At 43.9% G+C, this 22,249-nt stretch overlaps 1 protein-coding gene across 2 annotated transcripts in view; it reads left to right on the top strand.

The window, feature by feature from the left end:
• vps41 (VPS41 subunit of HOPS complex) overlaps positions 1 to 22,249 on the top strand; it is a 181,061-nt gene that overhangs the window by 131,352 nt on the left and 27,460 nt on the right. For both annotated transcript variants that reach the window (XM_067980957.1, XM_067980963.1), the window contains exons 19-21: positions 1,304 to 1,448; positions 9,372 to 9,413; positions 9,613 to 9,663. In XM_067980957.1, coding sequence (XP_067837058.1) covers positions 1,304 to 1,448; positions 9,372 to 9,413; positions 9,613 to 9,663 — 238 coding nt within the window. The remainder of the gene's footprint in view (positions 1 to 1,303; positions 1,449 to 9,371; positions 9,414 to 9,612; positions 9,664 to 22,249) is intronic.

The raw sequence follows: 22,249 nt of genomic DNA, 5'->3' as shown, positions 1-22,249 counted from the left end.
CAGATGGTGGCTAGAATGTTGAATTCCCTGCCACAAACCATTGTTGAATCTGAGTACATAAATTCTTTTAAAAGGGAATTAGATAGTTGCTTGAACAAGAGGAATATTAAAAGGTATGGGGAGTGAGCAGAAGACTGATTAGACTAAGTGGCCCTAGTCTATGTGGAGAAGAACATCAGCACAAACTTGATGGCCCAACGAACCTGTTTCTGTGCTGTGATCTTAAGAATGTTAAATTATGGATGAAGAAGGCCACAAGCCCATCTTAAATCATCCGCCCAGAAAGACCCTACATCCTTCTCCCCCTTCCCCATTGTGGCATCTAGTTGTTTCTTAAATGATTCCAGGATTTTCACCTCCACTACTCTACCTGGGAGTCCATTCCTTGTGTTGTGCACTTTCTGTGTGAAGAAGAACTTCCTGATATTGGTCCTAAATTTACCTTTTTACCAGTTTGAACCTGTGTCCCCATGTCTTACTCTCAATTTAATTTCAAGTGATATTCTGGATTTACCTTTTCCCATTCTCTTAATTACTGTAAATACCTCTGTAAGATCATCTTTCAGATGCAAAGCCAAGTTGCTTCAGTCTTTGCTCATACCTCGTGTCAAGGTTCTTGAGTTATCAGCCTCATGGCTCTACTCCACACTGCCTCCAGGCCATGAAGGTCTCCCAGAACTGGATGCAGATTTCACGTGTGGTCTAAGCAAAGCACTACACTTCCTCTGACATAGTCTACAGCTTTGGCTTTGTAGTTCAGCATTCTATTGACTTTGTTGATTGCTGCTGTGCATTAGTTGGACATGTTGAGCATCAACTCTACGAAGACTCTTCAATCACTTGTATCTTCATCCTTAGCTATTTCAATGCCATTCACAGAGTACATATGTTGATTATTTTTCTTTTCTGCGTGCAGTACTTTACACTTGGCTGCATTAAATTTCATCTGCCATTTGTTCTGTACACTTATATTCGATCCAACTCTTTCTGCAATATCTAAGCCGCCTGCACTGTTTCCACTGCCCCTTCTAGTTGATTCTTCGATGATTTTGTACAAGACTGTGTTGTTTATCTACTTGGGTTTACATTTACAGTCTAAACTGGATAATTCAGTCACTTTTTCTGTGCTTTAAAAATTGGAATTGTCCCATAATTTGAATTGAGCAACTTAAATAAAATAGCAAAGTGGGAACTTAGTGCTAAAAAATTGAATTATCGGATATCTTGAATCAAGCAACTTTGGATTAGGAAAAGCAGACTGTACTTGGGATCTGGAGTTGACATTTGTTTTGGTTGCTCCCAGGTACACCTACGACCAGCGTTACGATAAAGCTCTTGAAATTTACTTAAAGTTGCGACATAAAGATGTCTTCCAGCTCATACACAAGCACAACCTTTTCAGCTCCATCAAGGATAAGATCGTTCTGCTCATGGAGTTCGATAAGGAGGTATGGAAATTTAATCCACATGTTGCGCAGCTCTCTATTGTTACTAGTTTTTATCTCTATTGTTACTTTTCACTTGATTGTTGTACTATTTATTTTACATCTAACAGGACATTTAGTCCTCCTGTGTTACACCCACTGTGTTACACCCCCTGTGTATTACCATCTGATGGGACAAATAATCAGGTCAATTGTAAGTTGTAATCGTAACTTTAATTTAGATAACCTGTCCAGAATAAATTATTTTCAGCTGCTTTTGCTCCAAGGCGAGGTTTCTCTGCATGCAGGAAACAATAACTCATTAGACCCTGGGAGTATACTGCAGTGCATCCCCTAACCTGTCAATACATCTGAAATTCTGGTTGCAATGGTATGCTCAATAATCATACTTTTGGTAGCATTGGCTTCAATATAGCTGAACTCTGTTTCTGTCCCTGGCTGGCACAATGGTGCCATAAGCCAGGGGTAGAAGGTAGCCTTTGTCTCTTAAGAGCTATCCTTTACCTGTTCCTTCAAAAGAAGCTGGAAGAAATAATTAACGTAAAAAGCATTGTGCAAGCAAGGGCCGACCTGCGCAGTTGTGTGTTTTAGTTGCAGACTGTCTGTGCATTAATGAAGTAAAAACACTTTTGGGTCATGTAGGACTCACCTTCAGGGGCCTGAATGGTCACATGTGACCAATCAGTAACCCTCTAGACTCTTAAAAAGCCAGCACATCTGTCGAGTTGAGTAGTCTGCTCATGCTGCCGTTGCTGGTCAGTGGGGAATGTGATCATGAATCATAGAATGATACGGCACAGAAGGAGGCCACTCGTCCCATCGTGCCTGTGCCGGATCTTTGAAAGAGCTTTTCAATTAGTCCCTCTCCACTGCTCTTTCCCTATAGCCCTACAAATTTTTCCACTTCAAGTATTTATCCAATTTCTTTTTGAAAGTTATTATTGAATCAGCATCCACTACCCATTCAGGCATTGCATTCCAGATCATAACAATTTGCTGCTTAAAAATGATTTCCTCTTGTCACCTCTGGTTCTTTTGCCAATTATCTTAAATCTATGTCCTCTGGTTAGTGACCCTTCTGCCACTGGAAACAGTTTCTCCTTATTTACTCTATCAAAACTCTTCATGATTTTGAACACCTCTAGTAAAAATGTTCTCTTAACCTTCTCTGCTCTAAGGAGAACAACCCCAGATTCTCCAGTTTCTCCACGTAACTGAAATCCCTCGTCCTTGGTACCATTCTAGTAAATCTCCTCTGCCCACTCTCCAAGGCCTTGACATCCTTCCTAAATTGTGATGCCCAGAATTGGACACAATACTCCAGCTGAGGCCCAACCAGTCTTTTATAAAGGTTTAGTATAACTGCCTTGCTTTTGTACTCTGCCTCTGTTTATGAAGCCAAGGATCCTGTATGCCTTTTTATCAGCCTTCTCGACTTGTCCTGTCACCTTCAAAGACTTGTGTCCGTACACCCCCAGGTCTATCTGTTCCTGCACCCCCTATAAAATTGTACCATTTAGTTTATATTGCCCATCCTTCTTCTTCCTATCAAAATGAATAACTTCATATTTCTCTGCATTAAATTTCATCTGCCACGTGTCTGCCCATTCCACACGTCTGAGCTGAATTTGTGACCCTGCTGAATGATGCGTTTGTCAACACCACGTTGCTGTTTACAGTAGGAATAGAAAAGCAGTATATTGTTTAAATGGAGAGAGATTGCAGGACTCTGAGGTATAAGAGTTCTGGGTGTCCTTACACATGAATCACAAAAAGTTAGTATGCAGGTACAGCAAGTGATTAGGAAGGCAAATGGAATGTTGTCATTTATTGCAAGGGGAATGGAATATAAAAGTAGAGATGTTTTGCTACAGTTGTACAGGGCATTGGTGAGACCACATCTAGAACACTGCGTGCAGTTTTGGTCTCCTTATTTAAGAAAGGACATAATTGCTTTGGAAGCGGTTCTGAGAAGGTTCACTCGACTGATTCCTGGGATGAGGGGGTTATCTTATGAGGAAAGGTTGGACAAGTTGGGCCTGTATACATTGGAGTTTAGAAGAATGAGAGGTGATCTTATTGAAACATATAAGATCCTGAAGGGACTAGGAGGGGTAGATGCTAAAAGGATGATTCCTCTTGTGGATAAGACTACAACCAGGGGCCACAGTTTAAAAATAAGGAGTCTCCCATTTAAGACTGAGATGAGGAGAATTTTTTTCTCTCTGGGTCGTGAGTCTGTGGAACTCCCTTCCCCGGAGAGCGGTGGAGGCAGGGTCATTGAATATTTTTAAGACCGAGTTAGATAGATTCCTGATTAACAAGGGAGTCAAAGGTTATAGTATGTAGACGGGAAAGTAGGGTTGAGGTCGCAATCAGATCAGCCATGATCTTATCAAATGGCAGAGCAGGCTCAAGGGGCTGAATGGCCTACTCCTGCTCTTAATTCATATGTTCGTAAACCAGCTGACGCTGCATTCACTGACCCCAGCCAAAGAAATATAGCAAGTACGTCCCTAAATCAGTACATTTACAAATAAACCAGCCACTCTCTAACAACTAACGCTAAGGTCTGCTTCACCCCATATTAGCAGAACTGTCAATATCGGGGAAGTGTTACAAATGATGTTTATATTCATCAAGAATGACATGGATTGCAAACCAATTAGCATTTTTTTTTTAAGACTGGCTTTATCCAAATAATTTATTTTTCGAAACCATTTTTACTGGATGATACGTGACTGATCTGATTTGCTGAAGCAGTGCTAGCTGGAAACAAGACATGCTTGGCATATTGGCAGTGTGTTTTGTTTGGGTATTGGATGTTTCCATGCCAGGTTCTCAAATCTCTCGACTGCAACTAGGCACAGTTGGATGTGAAGAAAGAAGGAACTTGCATTTATATCGTGCCTGTCGTGACCTCGGGACGTCTCAAAGTACTTCACAGCCAGTGAAGCACTTTTTGAAGTGTGGTCACTGTAACATAGGGCAAGTACAGCCATTTTGTTTAGTAGCATAGTATCATAGTATCATACACCCAAAATATCAGCACATGCATATATAGCATCAGTTTTAGATGGCCAATTCATATAGTGACAGAAAGCAAGGCTATTATCTGGGTACAGTCCGTGGCTGCTGCACTAAATGCACAGGCCAGTATCCATATGAAGTCAGTAGCTGTTGCACTATCTGCAATCGCTTCTATCTATGTACAATTTAAAGCTGGTATATGGGCTATGTACAACAGATCTAAATTAAATTCCTTGGTTGGTAAACCATCATTAGTAATAATTTGTTACACTACAGTAACTAAGTGCATTTTAGCTTGAATCTGCTATAAATTCACCGTGCAGTCAAATTAGCAGCTGCGATACCTGTACATAAGTCACTCCTTCACATGCCAGTACATTTGTAAATAATTATCTGGCTGATCTCTGTGTGCCTCGGGTTCCATTTTATGATTAAACCTATCCGTGAAGTGGATCTGTTGGCTTGTGTCAGAAGAAGAGAGTTTAGATGATATCAGTGATGGGAGTCTATTTGTTATCTGTAAATCCAGGCTTTCCATGCGGTACAATGCTCAAAGGTCACGCTCCCCTCTCTCTCCCTCTAGTTTTCACAACTCCTCTTCCGACAACAGCATGATTCGATGGGCACCAACTGCCCTCTGGTACCTCCGTCAAGTGGCCGTTCTTCATGCTTGAGCTTAGATGGTGAGCTTTGGCAGGCTAGTCACACATGGAAGGCACCACAGCCGAGCCCAATTCAAATCACACGGGGGCACTTTCCTGCAGAGGCCACTGAGTATTGATCAGGAGCGGGAATGTTGGTTAATTTCTTCACCACCACCCAGCTAAGAGACTGAGGCCCAATTGTGTTCCTGCCAGTGCCCCAGTGGAAATTAACTAACTCAGCAGAGGCCAGGGATTGTACCAGGCACCCTCCTGGTCTGTATGTCGCACCGTGAATTTATTCAGGCAACCTCAACGTACATTTTTTTAAAATTTATTCGTTCACGGGATGTGGGCGTCGCTGGCGAGGCCAGCATTTATTGCCCATCCCTCATTGCCCTTGAGAAGGTGGTGGTGAGCCGCCTCCTTGAACCGCTGCAGTCCGTGTGGTGAAGGTTCTCCCACAGTGCTGTTAGGAAGGGAGTTCCAGGATTTTGACCCAGCGACAATGAAGGAACGGCGATATATTTCGAAGTCGGGATGGTGTGTGACTTGGAGGGGAACGTGCAGGTGGTGTTGTTCCCATGTGCCTGCTGCTCTTGTCCTTCTAGATGGTAGAGGTCGCGGGTTTGGGAGGTGCTGTCGAAGAAGCCTTGGCGAGTTGCTGCAGTGCATCCTGTGGATGGTACACACTGCAGCCACTGTACGCCGGTGGTGAAGGGAGTGAATGTTTAGGGTGGTGGATGGGGTGCCAATCAAGCGGGCTGCTTTATCTTGGATGGTGTCGAGCTTCTTGAGTGTTGTTGGAGCTGCACTCATCCAAGCAAGTGGAGAGTATTCCATCACACTCCTGACTTGTGCCTTGTAGATGGTGGAAAGGCTTTGGGGAGTCAGGAGGTGAGTCACTCGCCGCAGAATACCCAGCCTCTGACCTGCTCTCGTAGCCACAGTATTTATATGGCTGGTCCAGTTAAGTTTCTGGTCAATGGTGACCCCCAGGATGTTGATGGTGGGGGATTCGGCGATGGTAATACCGTTGAATGTCAAGGGGAGGTGGTTAGACTCTCTCTTGTTGGAGATGGTCATTGCCTGGCACTTATCTGGTGCGAATGTTACTTGCCACTTATGAGCCCAAGCCTGGATGTTGTCCAGGTCTTGCTGCATGCGGGCTCGGACTACTTCATTATTTGAGGGGTTGCGAATGGAACTGAACACTGTGCAGTCATCAGCAAACATCCCCATTTCTGACCTTATGATGGAGGGAAGGTCATTGATGAAGCAGCTGAAGATGGTTGGGCCTAGGGCACTGCCCTGAGGAACTCCTGCAGCAATGTCCTGGGGCTGAGATGATTGGCCTCCAACAACCACTACCATCTTCCTTTGCGCTAGGTATGACTCCAGCCACTGGAGAGTTTTCCCCCTGATTCCCATTGACTTCAGTTTTACTAGGGATCCTTGGTGCCACACTCGGTCAAATGCTGCCTTGATGTCAAGGGCAGTCACTCTCACCTCACCTCTGGAATTCAGCTCTTTTGTCCATGTTTGGACCAAGGCTGTAATGAGGTCTGGAGCCGAGTGGTCCTGGCGGAACCCAAACTGAGCATCCGTGAGCAGGTTATTGGTGAGTAAGTGCCGCTTGATAGCACTGTCGATGACACCTTCCATCACTTTGCTGATGATTGAGAGTAGACTGATGGGGCGGTAATTGGCCGGATTGGATTTGTCCTGCTTTTTGTGGACAGGACATACCTGGGCAATTTTCCACATTGTCGGGTAGATGCCAGTGTTGTAACTGTACTGGAACAGCTTGGCTAGAGGCGCAGCTAGTTCTGGAGCATAAGTCTTCAGCACTACAGCTGGGATGTTGTCGGGGCCCATAGCCTTTGCTGCATCCAGTGCACTCAGCCGTTTCTTGATATCACGTGGAGTGAATCGAATTGGCCGAAGACTGGCTTCCGTGATGGTGGGGATATCGGGAGGAGGCCGAAATGGATCATCCACTCGGCACTTCTGGCTGAAGATGGTCGCAAACGCTTCAGCCTTGTCTTTTGCACTCACGTGCTGGACTCCGCCATCATTGAGGATGGGGATGTTTGCAGAGCCTCCTCCTCCCGTTAGTTGTTTAATTGTCCACCACCATTCACGACTGGATGTGGCAGGACTGCAGAGCTTTGATCTGATCTATTAGTTGTGGAATCGCTTAGCTCTGCTGTTTAGCATGCATGTAGTCCTGAGTTGTAGCTTCACCAGGTTGGTACCTCATTTTTAGGTGCACCTGGTGCTGCTCCTGGCATGCTCTTCTACACTCCTCATTGAACCAGGGTTGATCCCCTGGTTTGTTGGTAATGGTAGAGTGAGGAAAATGCCAGGCCATGAGGTTACAGATTGTGCTGGAATACAATTCTGCTGCTGATGGCCCACAGCGCCTCATGGATGCCCAGTTTTGAGCTGCTAGATCTGTTCTGAATCTATCCCATTTAGCACGGTGGTAGTTGGATGGTGTCCTCAGTGTGAAGACGGGACTTCATCTCCACGAGAACTGTGCGGTGGTCACTCCTACCAATGCTGTCGTGGACAGACGCATTTGCGACAGGTAGATTGGTGAGGACGAGGTCAAGTAAGTTTTTCCTTTGTGTTGGTTCGCTCACCACCTGCCGCAGGCCCAGTCTGGCAGCTATGTCCTTCATGACTCGGCCAGCTCGGTCAGTAGTGGTGCTACCGAGCCACTCTTGGTGATGGACAATGAAGTCCTCCACCCAGAGTACATTTTGTGCCCTTGCTACCCTCAGTGCTTCCTCCAAGTGGTGCTCAACATGGAGGAGGACTGATTCATCAGCTGAGGGAGGACGGTAGGTGGTAATCAGCAGGAGGTTTCCTTGCCCATGTTTGACCTGATGCCATGAGATTTCGTGGGGTCTCGAGTCAATATTGAGGACTCCCAGGGCCACTCCCTCCTGACTGTATATCACTGTACCGCCACCTCTGGTGGGTCTGTCCTGCCGGTGGGACAGGACATACCCAGGGATGGTGATGGAAGAGTCTGGGACGTTGGCTGAAAGATGTGATTCTGTGATTATGGCTATGTCAGGCTGTTGCTTGACTTGTCTGTGGGACAGCTCTCCCAATTTTGGCACAAGTCCCCAGATGTTAGTAAGGAGGACCTTGCAGGGTCGACTGGGCTTGGTTTGCCGTTGTCGTGTCCGGTGCCGGGTGGTCCGTCCGGTTTTATTCTTATTGTGACTTTTCGTAGCGAGATTTTACAACTGAGTGGCTTGCTTGGCCATTTCAGAGGGCAATTAAGAATCAACCACATTGCTGTGGGTCTGGAGTCACATATCGGCCAGACCGGGTAAGGACGGCAGGTTTCCTTCCCTAAAGGACATTGGTGAACCAGATGGGTTTTTACGACAATCATTACTGGCCATCATTACTGATACTAGTATTTTAATTCCAGATTTTTATTTAATTAATTGAATTTAATTAAATTTAAATTCACCAGCTGCCATGGCGGGATTTGAACTCATGACTTTGGATTTTAGTCCAGTCCTCTGGATTACTTGTCCAGTAACATAACCATTATGCTACCGTGCCCCATTGTTATGATGGCAGCAAAGATGAACCATTATTGTGTACGTATGAATCCTCGATTATGTCCTTTGACCTTGTGTGGACTAGGAATTCCACTGGAACTATTACTGAAGTGTAAAGAATTTCAGTGTTCTCAGTACACACATAAACGTCTCTTTATCCCCTCATTTTATCTCTCCCTACTTACATGTGCAAAAGACAAGCTTTAAAGCCGTTCCACGGATACCTCCGGGCAGTCTCGTCTGTATAGAACCCCTTGTTGTTCCTTCAGCTGCCGCAGGTTGAACTTCCGCTCGCCCCCTGGCTTCTCTCCACCTCTAAAAGTCTTCTTTAAATCCATCCTTTCGATCAAGTTTTCAGTTACCTCCTAGTTTTTCCCTCCACGGGTTGGCGTTCATTCCTCTGCCTCACACCATGAAACACTTTGGGATTTTTTTCTACATTAAAGATGCCAGATCAATATAAGTTGTTGTTGAGCCTACAGCAGTGTCTCAACGAAGCTTAACTAAAATACCACTGATAGCTTGTGATTTCAGATTCCGATATTTGTCAGAAAGCTTATTCTAAGAGCCAACTGCATGCACTTTATTGTAAAACTGACTGACTTATTGCTGTCTACTTTTAAACATTACATTGTTTTAACCATTACTCTGTACTTCCTCTATAGCAAGCGGTCAACATGCTCCTGGACAACGAAAATAAAATTTCAGTAAGTAGCAAATTTCAATCACAACTTGTTCTTTCATTAAAAATATAACCATCAAAATGAAGATATAGAGCAGTACAATTCAGAAACGCTACAGCAGAGAGTATAATGAGATTGCATTAACTGTGGTCAGAGGTGGACTTCTTGCTTATTAGATCGTTGTTTTTTTCTGATTAACTTTCAACTTGCTTTTCTATTGAAGATTGACAAAGTTGTGGAGGAGCTGAAGGATCAACTAGAACTGCAGCATGTGGTGAGTGTGTTTTCTGTGCATTATATAAACATTAAATACCTCCTCTGTTCAAAATGATTGCTTTTGAGGGCAGCATATGGTGTTTGAAGATGCCACAAAGTAATTGAATGTGGATTTGCAGTTGCGAGTTTATTATTTTGTCCATGCCATCACAGTTCAACAGTCACTGGAGGCCAGGTGATTGCCTGCCGGGTGACCCGTGTCCCCGGGTGCCTGATAAGAATGTTAGGGTAAAATTGGTCTTCGCCAGTAGCACGAAAAGGGCTCAAAGTGAGTCGGCAGCCGTTTTACACCGTGCCCTATTTTTCTTTTCCATTGACTCCAGTGGAATCAATGAGCCTGTTTTTGTGCTACTGCTGGAGGCCAATTTCAACCCCTGTAACTGGTAGTTGGTTGGAGCAGATCATCATCTTCCCCTCTTCGTGGGATGATGGTGTGTGGATAAAAATGACCTGATAAAGGGTTAGGAGGAGAATAAACATAACCAACGTTCATGCTGTTTGAGGCCTCCAATGTCCGAAGCATTTTTCAGCCTTTAGAGGTTTGTTAAGGAGGTTGCGTGACCTCCTATCCCTATGTTCAGTTCCTGCATCAATCTATGGCAGCTGAAAAACAGTCGATTGGTTTAATATTGAGTACTGTTCCTGGGAGGGGAGGGAGAGTAAATCAGAAGTAAATTGGAAGGAGGAAACTTCACCAAGGGTTTGAGTATCTCTGCATGATTGTTGATTCCCGCTCCAATCACTGACTTGTTTCTATGACGCTTGGAAGTAGGTTGATCCAGGAAAAATCTAGTGGTGAGGCAGGTCACTTAAACCAGTGTGTCTGATTATCTCAGTCAAAAAGCCACAGAACGCTGAGCACACTCAAAGCAATTGCGCACGTGACGTTCCTCAATGATTGATGAATCTCTAATTCATTGTCAAACAAATTGCTGGCGATTTGAATGAGAAACCTCAGCAATCTAGTTTTCCATTGCAGGAATAGGAGTGGGCCATTCAACCCCTCAAGCCTGTTCCGCCATTAAGTGAGATCATGGCTGATCTGTATCCTAACTCCATCCACCCGCTTTGGCTCCATATCCCTTAATACACTTGGCTAGCAAAAATCTATCGATCTAGATTTAAAATTATTAATTGAGCTAGCATCAACTGCATTTTTGGGGGAGAGAGTTCCACACTTCTACCACCCTTTGTGTGAACAAGTGTTTCCTAACTTCTCTCCTGAATTGCCTGGCTCTGATTTTAAGATTATGTCCCCTTGTCCTAGACTCACCCACCAGCGGAAAAAGTTTCTCTCTATCTACCCTATCAATTCATTTCAACATCGTAAACACCTCAATCAAATCACCCCTTAACCTTCTATATTCCAGGGAATACAAGCCTAGTTTATTTAATCTCTCCTCATAATCTAACCCTTGGAGCCCTGGTAACATTCTGGTGAATCTGCGCTGCACTCCTTCCAAGGCCAATATATCCTTTCCTAGGTGCGGTGCCCAGAACTGTGCATAGTACTCCAGATGTGGTCTAACCAGGGCTTTGTATAGCTGTAGCAAAACTTCCTCCCCTTTATATTCTAGGCCTCTAGATATAAAGGCCAACATTCCATTCGCCTTTTTGATTATTTTTGTACCTGATTACTACATTTTAGTGATCTGTGTACATTGACCCCTAAATCTTTTTGGACCTCCACTGTCCCTAGCTTTTCACCATTTAAAAAAAAATACTCAGATCTATCCTTTTTTGGTCCAACGTGGATGACCTCACACTTACCTGTGTTGAAATCCATCTGCCATAGTTTTGCCCACTCACTTAATCTATCAATGTCTCTATAATTTTATGTTCCCGTCTACACTACTTACTATGCCACCAATCTTTGTGTCATCGGCAAACTTGGATATATGGCTCTCTATTGTGTTATCTAAGTCATTAATAAATATAGTGAATAGTTGAGGCCCCAGCACAGATCCTTGTGGGACACCACTGGTCACTTCCTTCCAATTCGAGTACATACTCATTATCCCTACTCTCGGTCTTCTACCGCCTAACCAGATCAATAACTTGCCTTCAATTCCATGAGTTTTAATTCTAGCTAACAGTCTCTTATATGGAACGTTATCGAATGCTTTCTGGAAGTCTGTATAAACTACATCCATAGACATTCCCGTCTTCTACTTTAGTTACATCCTCAAAAAATTCAATTAGGTTTGTCAGACATGACCTACCCTTTACAAATCCATGTTGGCTCTCTCTAATCAGCTCCAATTTCTCGAAGTGTTCAGTCACGCTGTCCTTAATTATAGATTCTAATAACTTCCTTGCAACAGATGTTAGACTAACAGGTCTATAATTTCCTGGTTTCTCTCTCTCCTTTCTTAAAATATGGAGTTACATTTGTAATTTTCTAACCTAAAGGGATAATTCCTTAATTGAGAGAGCTTTGGAAGATTATGGCTAAAGCATCTGCAGTTTCCTCACCTACTTTCTTTAAAACCTTGGGGTGGAAACCATCAGGTCCTGGGGATTTGTCAGTCTTTAGCGCCACTATTTCTTCTGATACTGTTTTCTTGCTAACATTAGCTTTAGTGAGTTCCAGTCCTTAATTCATTATTGGTTTCCCTGGAATGTCAGCTATATTATCCTCTTCCTCTACTGTGAAGACTGACACAAAGTAATTATTCAACAAGTCTGCCATTTCCTTATTTTCATTTGCAATATTACCCACATGTGTTTTTAAAGGGTGACTATGACTCTTGACTACCCTTTTTCTTCTAATATAATTGTAAAATCTTTTTGTGTTAACCTTGATATCCCTCGCAAGTTTCTTTCCGTATTCCTTTTTGCAGCTCTTACTATCTTTTTTGTCTTCCTTTGCTGCTCTTAATATCTCTCCCAGTCCCCTGGATCTACACTGTTCTTTGCACTTTTGCATGCTCTTTCCTTTAGTTTTATGTTATCTCTCACCTCTTTTGTCAACCATGGCTGTTTTATTTGGTAAGTAGAGCTCTTGCCCCTTAGGGGGATATACTGGTCCTGTATTAAGCTAAATTCTTTTTTGAACACCTCCCATTATTCATCTGTAGTTTTACTCGATGACAGTTTTGACCAGTTTGGTCTCATCAGTCTCTGTCTCATCCCGTTAAAGTTAGCCTTCCCAAAATCTAGAATCTTAATGACTGTGTTAAGTTTCTCCTTTTCACACCTAACATTGAGTTTGATCATATTGTGATCACTGTTAGATGAATATTCCTTTACAGTCTGTCTCTTGCTCATTACTAAATCTAGTATGACCTGCCCTTTTGTTGGTTCTAGAGCATATTGCTCCAGAAAACTATCTTTCATTAACAGTATAAACTAGGTATAAGGCACTTGTGTGGTGCAGTGCATGGTGGGCACTGTCCAGTTAAGATCTCTGCACTTAATATCTGAGTTTACTCCAGAACACGGCCACATCAGAGTGAAAGGTATGGGCACAGGAAGAGGAGTGTGTCACTGACAGTCAGCAGGGTACAGGAAGAGGAGTGTGTCACTGACAGTCAGCAGGGTACAGGAAGAGGAGTGTGTCACTGACAGTCAGCAGGGTACAGGAAGAGGAGTGTGTCACTGACAGTCAGCAGGGTACAGGAAGAGGAGTGTGTCACTGACAGTCAGCAGGGTACAGGAAGAGGAGTGTGTCACTGACAGTCAGCAGGGTACAGGAAGAGGAGTGTGTCACTGACAGTCAGCAGGGTACAGGAAGAGGAGTGTGTCACTGACAGTCAGCAGGGTACAGGAAGAGGAGTGTGTCACTGACAGTCAGCAGGGCACAGGAAGAGGAGTGTGTCACTGACAGTCAGCAGGGTACAGGAAGAGGAGTGTGTCACTGACAGTCAGCAGGGTACAGGAAGAGGAGTGTGTCACTGACAGTCAGCAGGGTACAGGAAGAGGAGTGTGTCACTGACAGTCAACAGGGTACAGGAAGAGGAGTGTGTCACTGACAGTCAGCAGGGTACAGGAAGAGGAGTGTGTCACTGACAGTCAGCAGGGCACGGGAAGAGGAGTGTGTCACTGACAGTCAGCAGGGTACAGGAAGAGGAGTGTGTCACTGACAGTCAGCAGGGTACAGGAAGAGGAGTGTGTCACTGACAGTCAGCAGGGTACGGGAAGAGGAGTGTGTCACTGACAGTCAGCAGGGTACGGGAAGAGGAGTGTGTCACTGACAGTCAGCAGGGTACAGGAAGAGGAGTGTGTCACTGACAGTCAGCAGGGCACAGGAAGAGGAGTGTGTCACTGACAGTCAGCAGGGCACAGGAAGAGGAGTGTGTCACTGACAGTCAGCAGGGTACAGGAAGAGGAGTGTGTCACTGACAGTCAGCAGGGTACAGGAAGAGGAGTGTGTCACTGACAGTCAGCAGGGCACAGGAAGAGGAGTGTGTCACTGACAGTCAGCAGGGTACAGGAAGAGGAGTGTGTCACTGACAGTCAGCAGGGTACAGGAAGAGGAGTGTGTCACTGACAGTCAGCAGGGTACAGGAAGAGGAGTGTGTCACTGACAGTCAGCAGGGTACAGGAAGAGGAGTGTGTCACTGACAGTCAGCAGGGTACGGGAATCTAGTGGCGACAGGGAAGGTGGAACCACAGAATCTGATCCTGTCCACAGTGTATACCTGTGAGGATAAGGTGGAAGGCTGTGGGTAGGACAGCCAAAAATGCTGACCAAGGCGCTGTAGAGCAGGAGGCAGTTCAAGGGTGGGGAGGAGCAGAATAGAAAGGTTGTGGTTGTAGGGGATTCGATAATTAGGGGAATAGATAACATCCTCTGCGGTCACAATCGAGAGTCCCGAAGGATTTGTTGCCTACCCGGTGCCAAGGTAATGGATATCTCTAAGCGACTGCGAAGGAACCTGGAAAGAGAGGGTGAAGAACCAGTTGTCATGATCCTTGTCGGGACTAATGACATAGTAATGAACAGGGAGGAGGGCCTGCTAAGAGAGTATCAGGAGCTCGGAACCAAATTAAAAAGCAAGATCTCGAGGGTAGAAATCTCAGGATTATTACCCAAGCCACGTGCAAATTGGCATAGGGAAACACAGATCGGGAAAGTGAATGCATGGCTGAAGCATTAGTGTGGGAAAGAGAGGTTCCATTTGATGGGACACTGGCATCAGTACTGGGACAGGAAGGAACTGCACCGCTGGAACGGGTTGCACCTCAACCGGGCTGGGACCAAGGTCTTCGCTGAAAGGATAACTAGGGCAGTAGAAAGGATTTTAAGCAATAAGGGAGTGTCAAAAGTCGTAGAGCCTGGTGTTCAGTTGCTTCCAAGCCTGTATTCACAGAGATCATCCTTACACATCCTGCACCCCCTAGATAAGCTCCCTCCTATAAATGGATACGAGAGCCCCAATTGAAATCAACACCTCCTTAAAACTAAGACTAATTGATATGAACCACATGGATACAATTAACAGGGAGTGGGGTAAGGGTTCGACTAGAAATTATGGTAAAACTGATGACCTAAAGATGCGAAAAAGAAGGGATGAGAGCAAAGATAAGAGTTCAAAGGTACAGTGAAGCGGATAGTAACAGACCTTAGGAGGACATAGACAGATTGGTGAAACGGGCAGACACATGGCAGATGAAATTTAAAGCAGGAAGAATGAGGACACGCAATATAAACTAAAGGGTACAATTTTAAAAGGGATGCAGGAACAGAGAGACCTGGGGGTGTATGTACACAAGTCTTTGAAGGTGGCAGGACAAGTTGAAAAGGCTGTTAAAAAGGCATATGGGATCCATTGCTTTTTAAATAGAGACATCGGGCTCAATTTTCAAACGGAGCGGGAAGGGGGTGGGGGAGGGGGGTCAGTTTGAGGTCAGGAAACCCATTAGTACAGGTTTCCCGGGCGTCCTTACAATTTTGACGTAAGGACGTTTTTTTTGTCGGTTTCCCGTCGGACTGACCGTCTGATTGATAGGCTGGTCCCAGTCAGACAGGCGACCAGCCAAGGAGAGGACGTCTGCAGGTAGGTTTTTGTTTCCATGGGTGGGCATAGATGGGCGCGGGGGTTGCGAGTCATGGGGGATGGGATCGGGGGGTCCGCGATCATTGAGGGGGAGGGTCGGAGGTCAGGGGTCGGGGGTCTGCGATCGGGTGGGGGGGGGTGCAGTTAGGATTGTTGGGCCTGGGGGAAGCACTCCTGCTCCTCCAGGCCCACAAGCTGTGCCTTTCTAGGCACTTACCTGTAGTCTCGGGCCTTCTTGTCTCCTTTCATGAGGCATAAAACAGAAGGCCTGGGAATCCTGGCCCCCCCGGGGTTGAAATGGGGAATTAGTTAAAAATGGAGGCCTGAAGCCTCCTTTGAAATGTTTTAGGGCCCAACCTGCCTCCTAGGAGTGGGTTGGCCGCCTGTCCCTCGTCCCGCCCCCGTGAACACCAGAAATAGGCGGGTTGGGGGGTGGGTCTGAAATGATGGCAATTTTCAATGCCCTCGTCTCCAACCCACCCATTTTTTACTTTTAAATCGAGCCCATATAGTTCAATGGCAAGGAAGTTATGCTAAACTATTATGGAACATTGGTTAGGCCCTAGCTGGAGTACTGTGTCCAATTCTGGACACCACACTTTAGGAAGGATGTCAAGTCCTTAGAGAGGGTGCAGAAGAGATTTACTAGAATGGTACTAGACATAAAAGACTTCAGTTATGTGGCGAGACTGGGAAAACTGGGGTGGTTCTTTTAGAGCAGAGAAATTTAAGGGGAGATTTGATAGAGGTGTTCACAATCATGAAGGGTTTTGATAGAGTAAATAAGGAGAAATTGTTTCTAGGAGCAGAAGGGTCGGTAATCAGAGGACACAGATTGAAGGTGACTGGCAAAAGAACCAGAGGCGACATGAGGAAAAAAGCTTTTACACAGCGAGTAGTTATGATCTGGAATACACTACCTGAAAGGGTGGTGGAAGCAGATTCAATAATAACTTTCAAAAGAGAATTGGATAAATTCAAGTTCAGATAATAGTATATGAATTAATAATATATCTGATATAAATAAAACAGGAATGTTGAAAAATAAGAAAAAGTGTGGTAAGTTTAAAAACTGAGAAAAACACCATCAGCCCATGTGGGCAAATCAGAGCTCTCTACACAAACGCATGTAGCATAAGGAATAAAATAAGCGTATTAGAAGCACAAATTCAGCTCAAAGGGTACGACATAGTGGCCTTTACAGAGATTTTGGAAAAGGGGAAAGGAGGAGGAGTAGCAATATTGCTAAAAGACAGTAATACTGCAATTGAAAGAAAGGATTTCAGTAAGGGTGAGCAGGCAGTAGAAGCACTCTGGGGAGAATTAAGAAACGGCAAAGGATGCAAGACTCTGGTGAGAGTTGTCTACCGGTCTTCTGACAGCAGTGATGTACAAATATGGAGATCGAAGAAGCATGTAGCAAAGGCAAAGCAGTTATAATGGGAGGTTTTAATTTTCACATAGACTGGGATTTGCAAAACAGTTCAAGTTGTAAAAGCAATGAATTTCTAGAGCGTATCCAGGACAGTTTCCTGAAACAGTATCTTTTATATCCGACAAGGGAATAGGCCATACTAGATTTGCAATGAGTAACGAGCCAGAATTAATTAATAATCTGACAGTAAGGGAGCATCTTGCAACAGTGACCATAACATGACAAGAGTTTGACATTAAGTTCGAGAAGGAGAAAGATCACCTGCAAACCGAGGTCTTAAACTTAAGGCTGACTTTGAAGGAATGAGATGTGGGCTGAGCTGTTAACGGGTGAACCTACAGAAAAACAGTGGGAAGTATTCAAAGAAGTATTTCAAACAATACAAGACCAATGCATATCCTAAAGAGCAAAAGTTCCACTTTTACAATCAAGCAACCTTGGTCAACATATGAGGTAAGATGCAGTATATAGCTCAAGGAAGTGACTTACACTGATGCCAAGAAAAATGGTAATCCAGCAAACTGGGAGAAATACAGAAAGCAACAAAGGGACACACAAAATATTAAGAGCTACAAAAAGGGAATAACGGAAAAAAAACTTGCAATTAATATAAAGGCTAATAGTAAAATATATTAAGAGTAAGAGTGGCTGAGGGAAAAGTTGGCCCATTAAAGAGAGGCACGGGTGTTACGGTAATAGATAACAGGGTAATGGCAGATTTTTTTAAACGATTACTTTGTATCTGTTTTCACAATAGAGGAAGAGGATAAAATACGAGTGAGAGGAAGCGAAACTAAACAAAAATCAATGGGAAGAACTCATTGGATTCAATTTTTTTTTAAGTAATAATGGAGAAAATAGTGGGACATGGGATAGATAAATCTCCAGGACCCTATGGTTTCCACCCCAGGGTGTTAAAGGAAGTAGGTGAGGAAATTGCAGAAGCATTAGTCATACTCTTTCAAAGTTCTCTTGATTTGGGAATTGTGCCGTTAGATTGGAAATTTGCTGATGTCACTCCATTATTAAAGAAAAGTGGGAGAGAGAAACCAGGTAACTAAGCCTGTTAGTTTAACATCAGTTGTGGGGAAACGACTAGAATCTGTCATTAGGGTTAGAGTGCCTTAGCGCTTGAATAAATATGAGCTGATCAGAGAGAGCCAGTATGAACTTGTTACGGGTAAGTCATAGCTGACTTATCTAGTTGTATTTTTTGAGGAGGTCACTAATAAGGTAGATAAGGGAGTGCCTAATGATGTTATCTACATGGACTCCGAGAAGGCATTCAATAAGGTTACACACAAGAGATCATTAGCAAAAATGGGAGTGCATAGAATTTGAGGTAGCCTTCTGACTTGGGTTGGAAATTAGTTGGGAGATAGGAGACAGAGAGTGGGGATAAAGGGTAGGTACTGTGATTGGCGAGATATGACAAGTGGTGTTCCCCAAGGATCTGTTCTGGGGCCTTAACTTTTCACCATATTTATTAATGATTTGGATGAAGGAATAGAGAGTTGTATATCCAAGTTTGCAGATGACACTAAATTTGGAGGGACAGTAAGTAGTGCAGATGGGAGCAGCAAATTGCAAAGGGACATAGACATATTAAGTGAATGGGTAAAACTATGGCAAATGGAGTTCAGTGTAGGCAAGTGTGAGGTCATCCACTCTGGACCCAAGAAAGATAAATGGGAGTATTTTTTAAATAGTGAGGAACTAGGAACTGTAGAGGAGCAAAGAGATTTGGGAGTCCAAATACACAAATCATTAAAAGTTATTACAGGTACAAAAAGCCTTTATCTCAAGGGGGCTGGAATATAAAGTGGAGGAAGTTTTGCTTCAGTTGTTTAGAGCCTTGGCCAGACCCCACCTGGAGTACTGCGTTCAGTTCTGGGCACCGCACCTCAGGAAGGATATACTGGCCTTAGGAGGGGGTGCAGAGCAGATTCATCAGAATTATACCAGGGCTTAGAAGGTTAAATTATGAGGACAGGTTACATAAACTTGGCTTGTATTCCCTGGGATATAGCAGATTGAGGGGTGATTTAATCTGAGGGGTGTTTAAAAATGATAAAAGGATTTGATAAGATAGATAAAGAGAAACTATTTCCTCTGTGGGGGAATCAAGAACAAGGGGACATAATCTGAAAATTAGAGCGAGGCCATTCAGAAGCGAAATCGGGAAGCACTTTTTCACACACAAGGTGGTGGAAATCTGGAATTTTCTCCCCCAAAAGGCTGTGGATGCTGGATCAATTGGAGCGTTCAAGATTGAGATAGATAGATTTTTGTTGGGTAAGGGTATCGGGATATGGAGCAAAGACAAGTGAATGGCGTTAGGTGCAGATAAGTCATGATCTAGTTGAATGGCAGAGCAGGCTCGAGGAGTTGAATGGCCTACTCCTGTTCCTATTTCTCATGTCCTTATGTTCTAATGAGCATTATGAGAGATCCTAACTGGTCTGATCCCCATTTTGCTCAACCGTGGTCATGTAATGTGCTGGGCTGTGGCTATAGTACACAGCAGCAGTTCATTCTTGTACAGCATACTGGTTCCTGTAATGGGTTTTACAGTGATTTGGAAACTCTTAGAATTTGTCGTCGGGCAGTTAGTTGCGTGGAGATAACAGCTTGTGTCTCAATGATTAAAAACTTGTGCTGTGACAAAAGGGAATTCTTTCACTGTTGCCATGCTTGGGGAAGGTTTATGCATCAATTCGCAAAGCTTGTAACAAGAAGACAAACCTATTGATTTCCAATATACTCAAAGTAAGAGGTGACTGCATTTCATCTGTTTCAAAAATGTGGTTGGTGTGCAGTGTCCCATGAAGCATGGCAAGATGTTCCTGTTTCCCCACTGTGTTGCCATGCTGTGTGCAAAAGGCTAGATTTTTGTTAATGTAAATAACTACAGGAGACAGGAAAAAACTGATGTTACTGATTTCAGGCACAAGACGAGAGATGTTAGTTAATCTGCAGCTATGAGGAGAAACCTGACATCCAGGCAATATTCTAATGGAGCATAGAAGACCAAGAAGGGATTTAAAAAAGGGTTTTGATAGGATGATATAGGGAAGGACTGTTTACTCTGGTAGGAGAGTCAGAGACAAGGGATCGTCAGTTTAAAATTGTCATTAAGGGAGTGAGGAGAGAGAGGTTAGGTAAAACGTCTTTACACGGAGGGTTGTTGGACCAGAGAATGTTTAGTCACAGGGTGGTTGAGGCAGAGACCATTGCATCTTTCAAGGGAAAATTGGATAAATATTTTAAGCAGAGGAAGATACAAGAGAGCGGGGTAGTGGGATTATTAGTTTTGGATTGCTCTAGCAAAGAGCTGACACGGACACGACGGGCCGAATGGCGGCCTGTGCTATGCTGTGCATGTGCAATAAGGCAACTGTCCAGAATTTGATGCATAAATTAGATCTTAAAGAAATTAAACTCCAAATCAGAATTATCTAGCTAATTTCATATGTTAACTCTAAGTACACTCTACTGTAGAGATGCAGGTGAGGGTGAATGTAATGTTAGTAACATTTTATAATCATTGTAGAGATGATGATGAAGAAATGTAGTTTAAGAAAGTCAGTTTATAATACAATGCTGGGTATTGATCAGTGTGCCAGGTGCTGCCTGCACATCTCAAATTAAAATGAAATGGAACATAATATCAGTGCGTTACACATTGTATATCTGGAGTGTTCTTTTCCTTGTTGCACATCCCAGAGATGGCTTGCTAATGTTGCACGACTATTTAAAATGGCAGTTGCTGGAACCAAGTAAAAAAAAAGGCTTGAAATTTAATAAAAGAAAAGACTTCCATTTATAGAGCATCACTCCGAAATGTCCCAAAACGCTTCATTTACAGTGAATTACTAGGTGGCAGCCATGGCTCAGTGGTAACACTCTCGCCTCTGAGTCAGAAGGTTGTGGGTTCAAGTCTCACTCCAGAGACTTGAGCACATAATCCAGGCTGACGTTCCAGTGCAGTATTGAGGAAGTTCTGCACTGTCGGAGGTGCCGTCTTTCGAATGAGACGTCAAACCGAGGCCCCGTCTGCCCTCTCGGATGGATGTAAAGGATCCCATGGCACTATTCGAAGACGACCGCAGGAGTTCTCCCCGTGTCGTGGCCAATATTTATCCCTCAACCAACGTCACTAAAACAGATTATGTGGTTGTTTATTTCATTGCTGTTTGTGGGAGCTTGCTGTGCACAAATTGACTGCTGCATTTCTCTACATTACAACAGTGACGATGCTTCAATGGCTGTGAAGCTTTTTGGGACCCCCTGAGGTCATGAAGGGTGCTCCATAAATGCAAATTCTTTCTTTCCTTACTCTGAAGTGAATTGAGTATTATCTCGGCAAATGTGGCAACCATTTTACACACATCAAGATCCTGCAAATGGCAATGAGATGATCAGCTGGTTAATCCGTTTTCGACGGTGGTTAAAGGCCAACATTGGCCAGGTCACCAAGAGAACTCCACTGCTCCTCTTCAAATATCGCCATGGGATCTGTAATGGTTCACCTGAGCAGGCAGACGGAGCCACGATTGGGAGCATGCAATAACTAAATCAAGGAGTTTACTCTCTGCACTTTAAGATTAGGTCACAGTCCTTGGCTTGCTTCCTGCTGACGGGTTGTTTCGTTTTAAAACCTGTAAAATGAAATCGCTGCCTCTTGTCTCTTCTGGTGTTGTGGGGAAATTGTGGCTTTCACATGGGACATTCATCCCTCTGTGACTTACTCATTGCGTTATTCCCAGGTTTTAGTTTACCGTGGATACCAGGACTGTTGCTTGTAGTAACAGCAATAGCAGAAATTAATTGGGTTCGGGTGACATTGCAAACCGTGAACATAACGTGAATAGCTCACACGTTTTATTATAATCTCTGGGCAGAATTACAGCCTTAAAATTGCAAAGTTCCGTCTGTTGTAGTTATTGGTATCCCTATTCCTTTAAGTGTGATGATCTCTAGCCTTTTTCATCATGATCCTGTTTTCTGGAAGCTCTACTTGGGGAAGTGTTTGAGCATGAGTTTCTTATCCATACTTGTGTTACAGTTCTCATCTTGGAGTGTGTAATAATAAAAGAGTTTGTGGATGCTGAACTTATTTAATTTTGCTTTAAAGTTTTATGTCT

This window comes from Heptranchias perlo, chromosome 3 (genome assembly GCF_035084215.1).
Source record: "Heptranchias perlo isolate sHepPer1 chromosome 3, sHepPer1.hap1, whole genome shotgun sequence".
NCBI classification, from domain to species: domain Eukaryota; kingdom Metazoa; phylum Chordata; class Chondrichthyes; order Hexanchiformes; family Hexanchidae; genus Heptranchias; species Heptranchias perlo.
The sequence above is the reverse complement of the archived record's forward strand: the minus strand, read 5'-3'. Positions and strand labels throughout refer to the sequence as shown.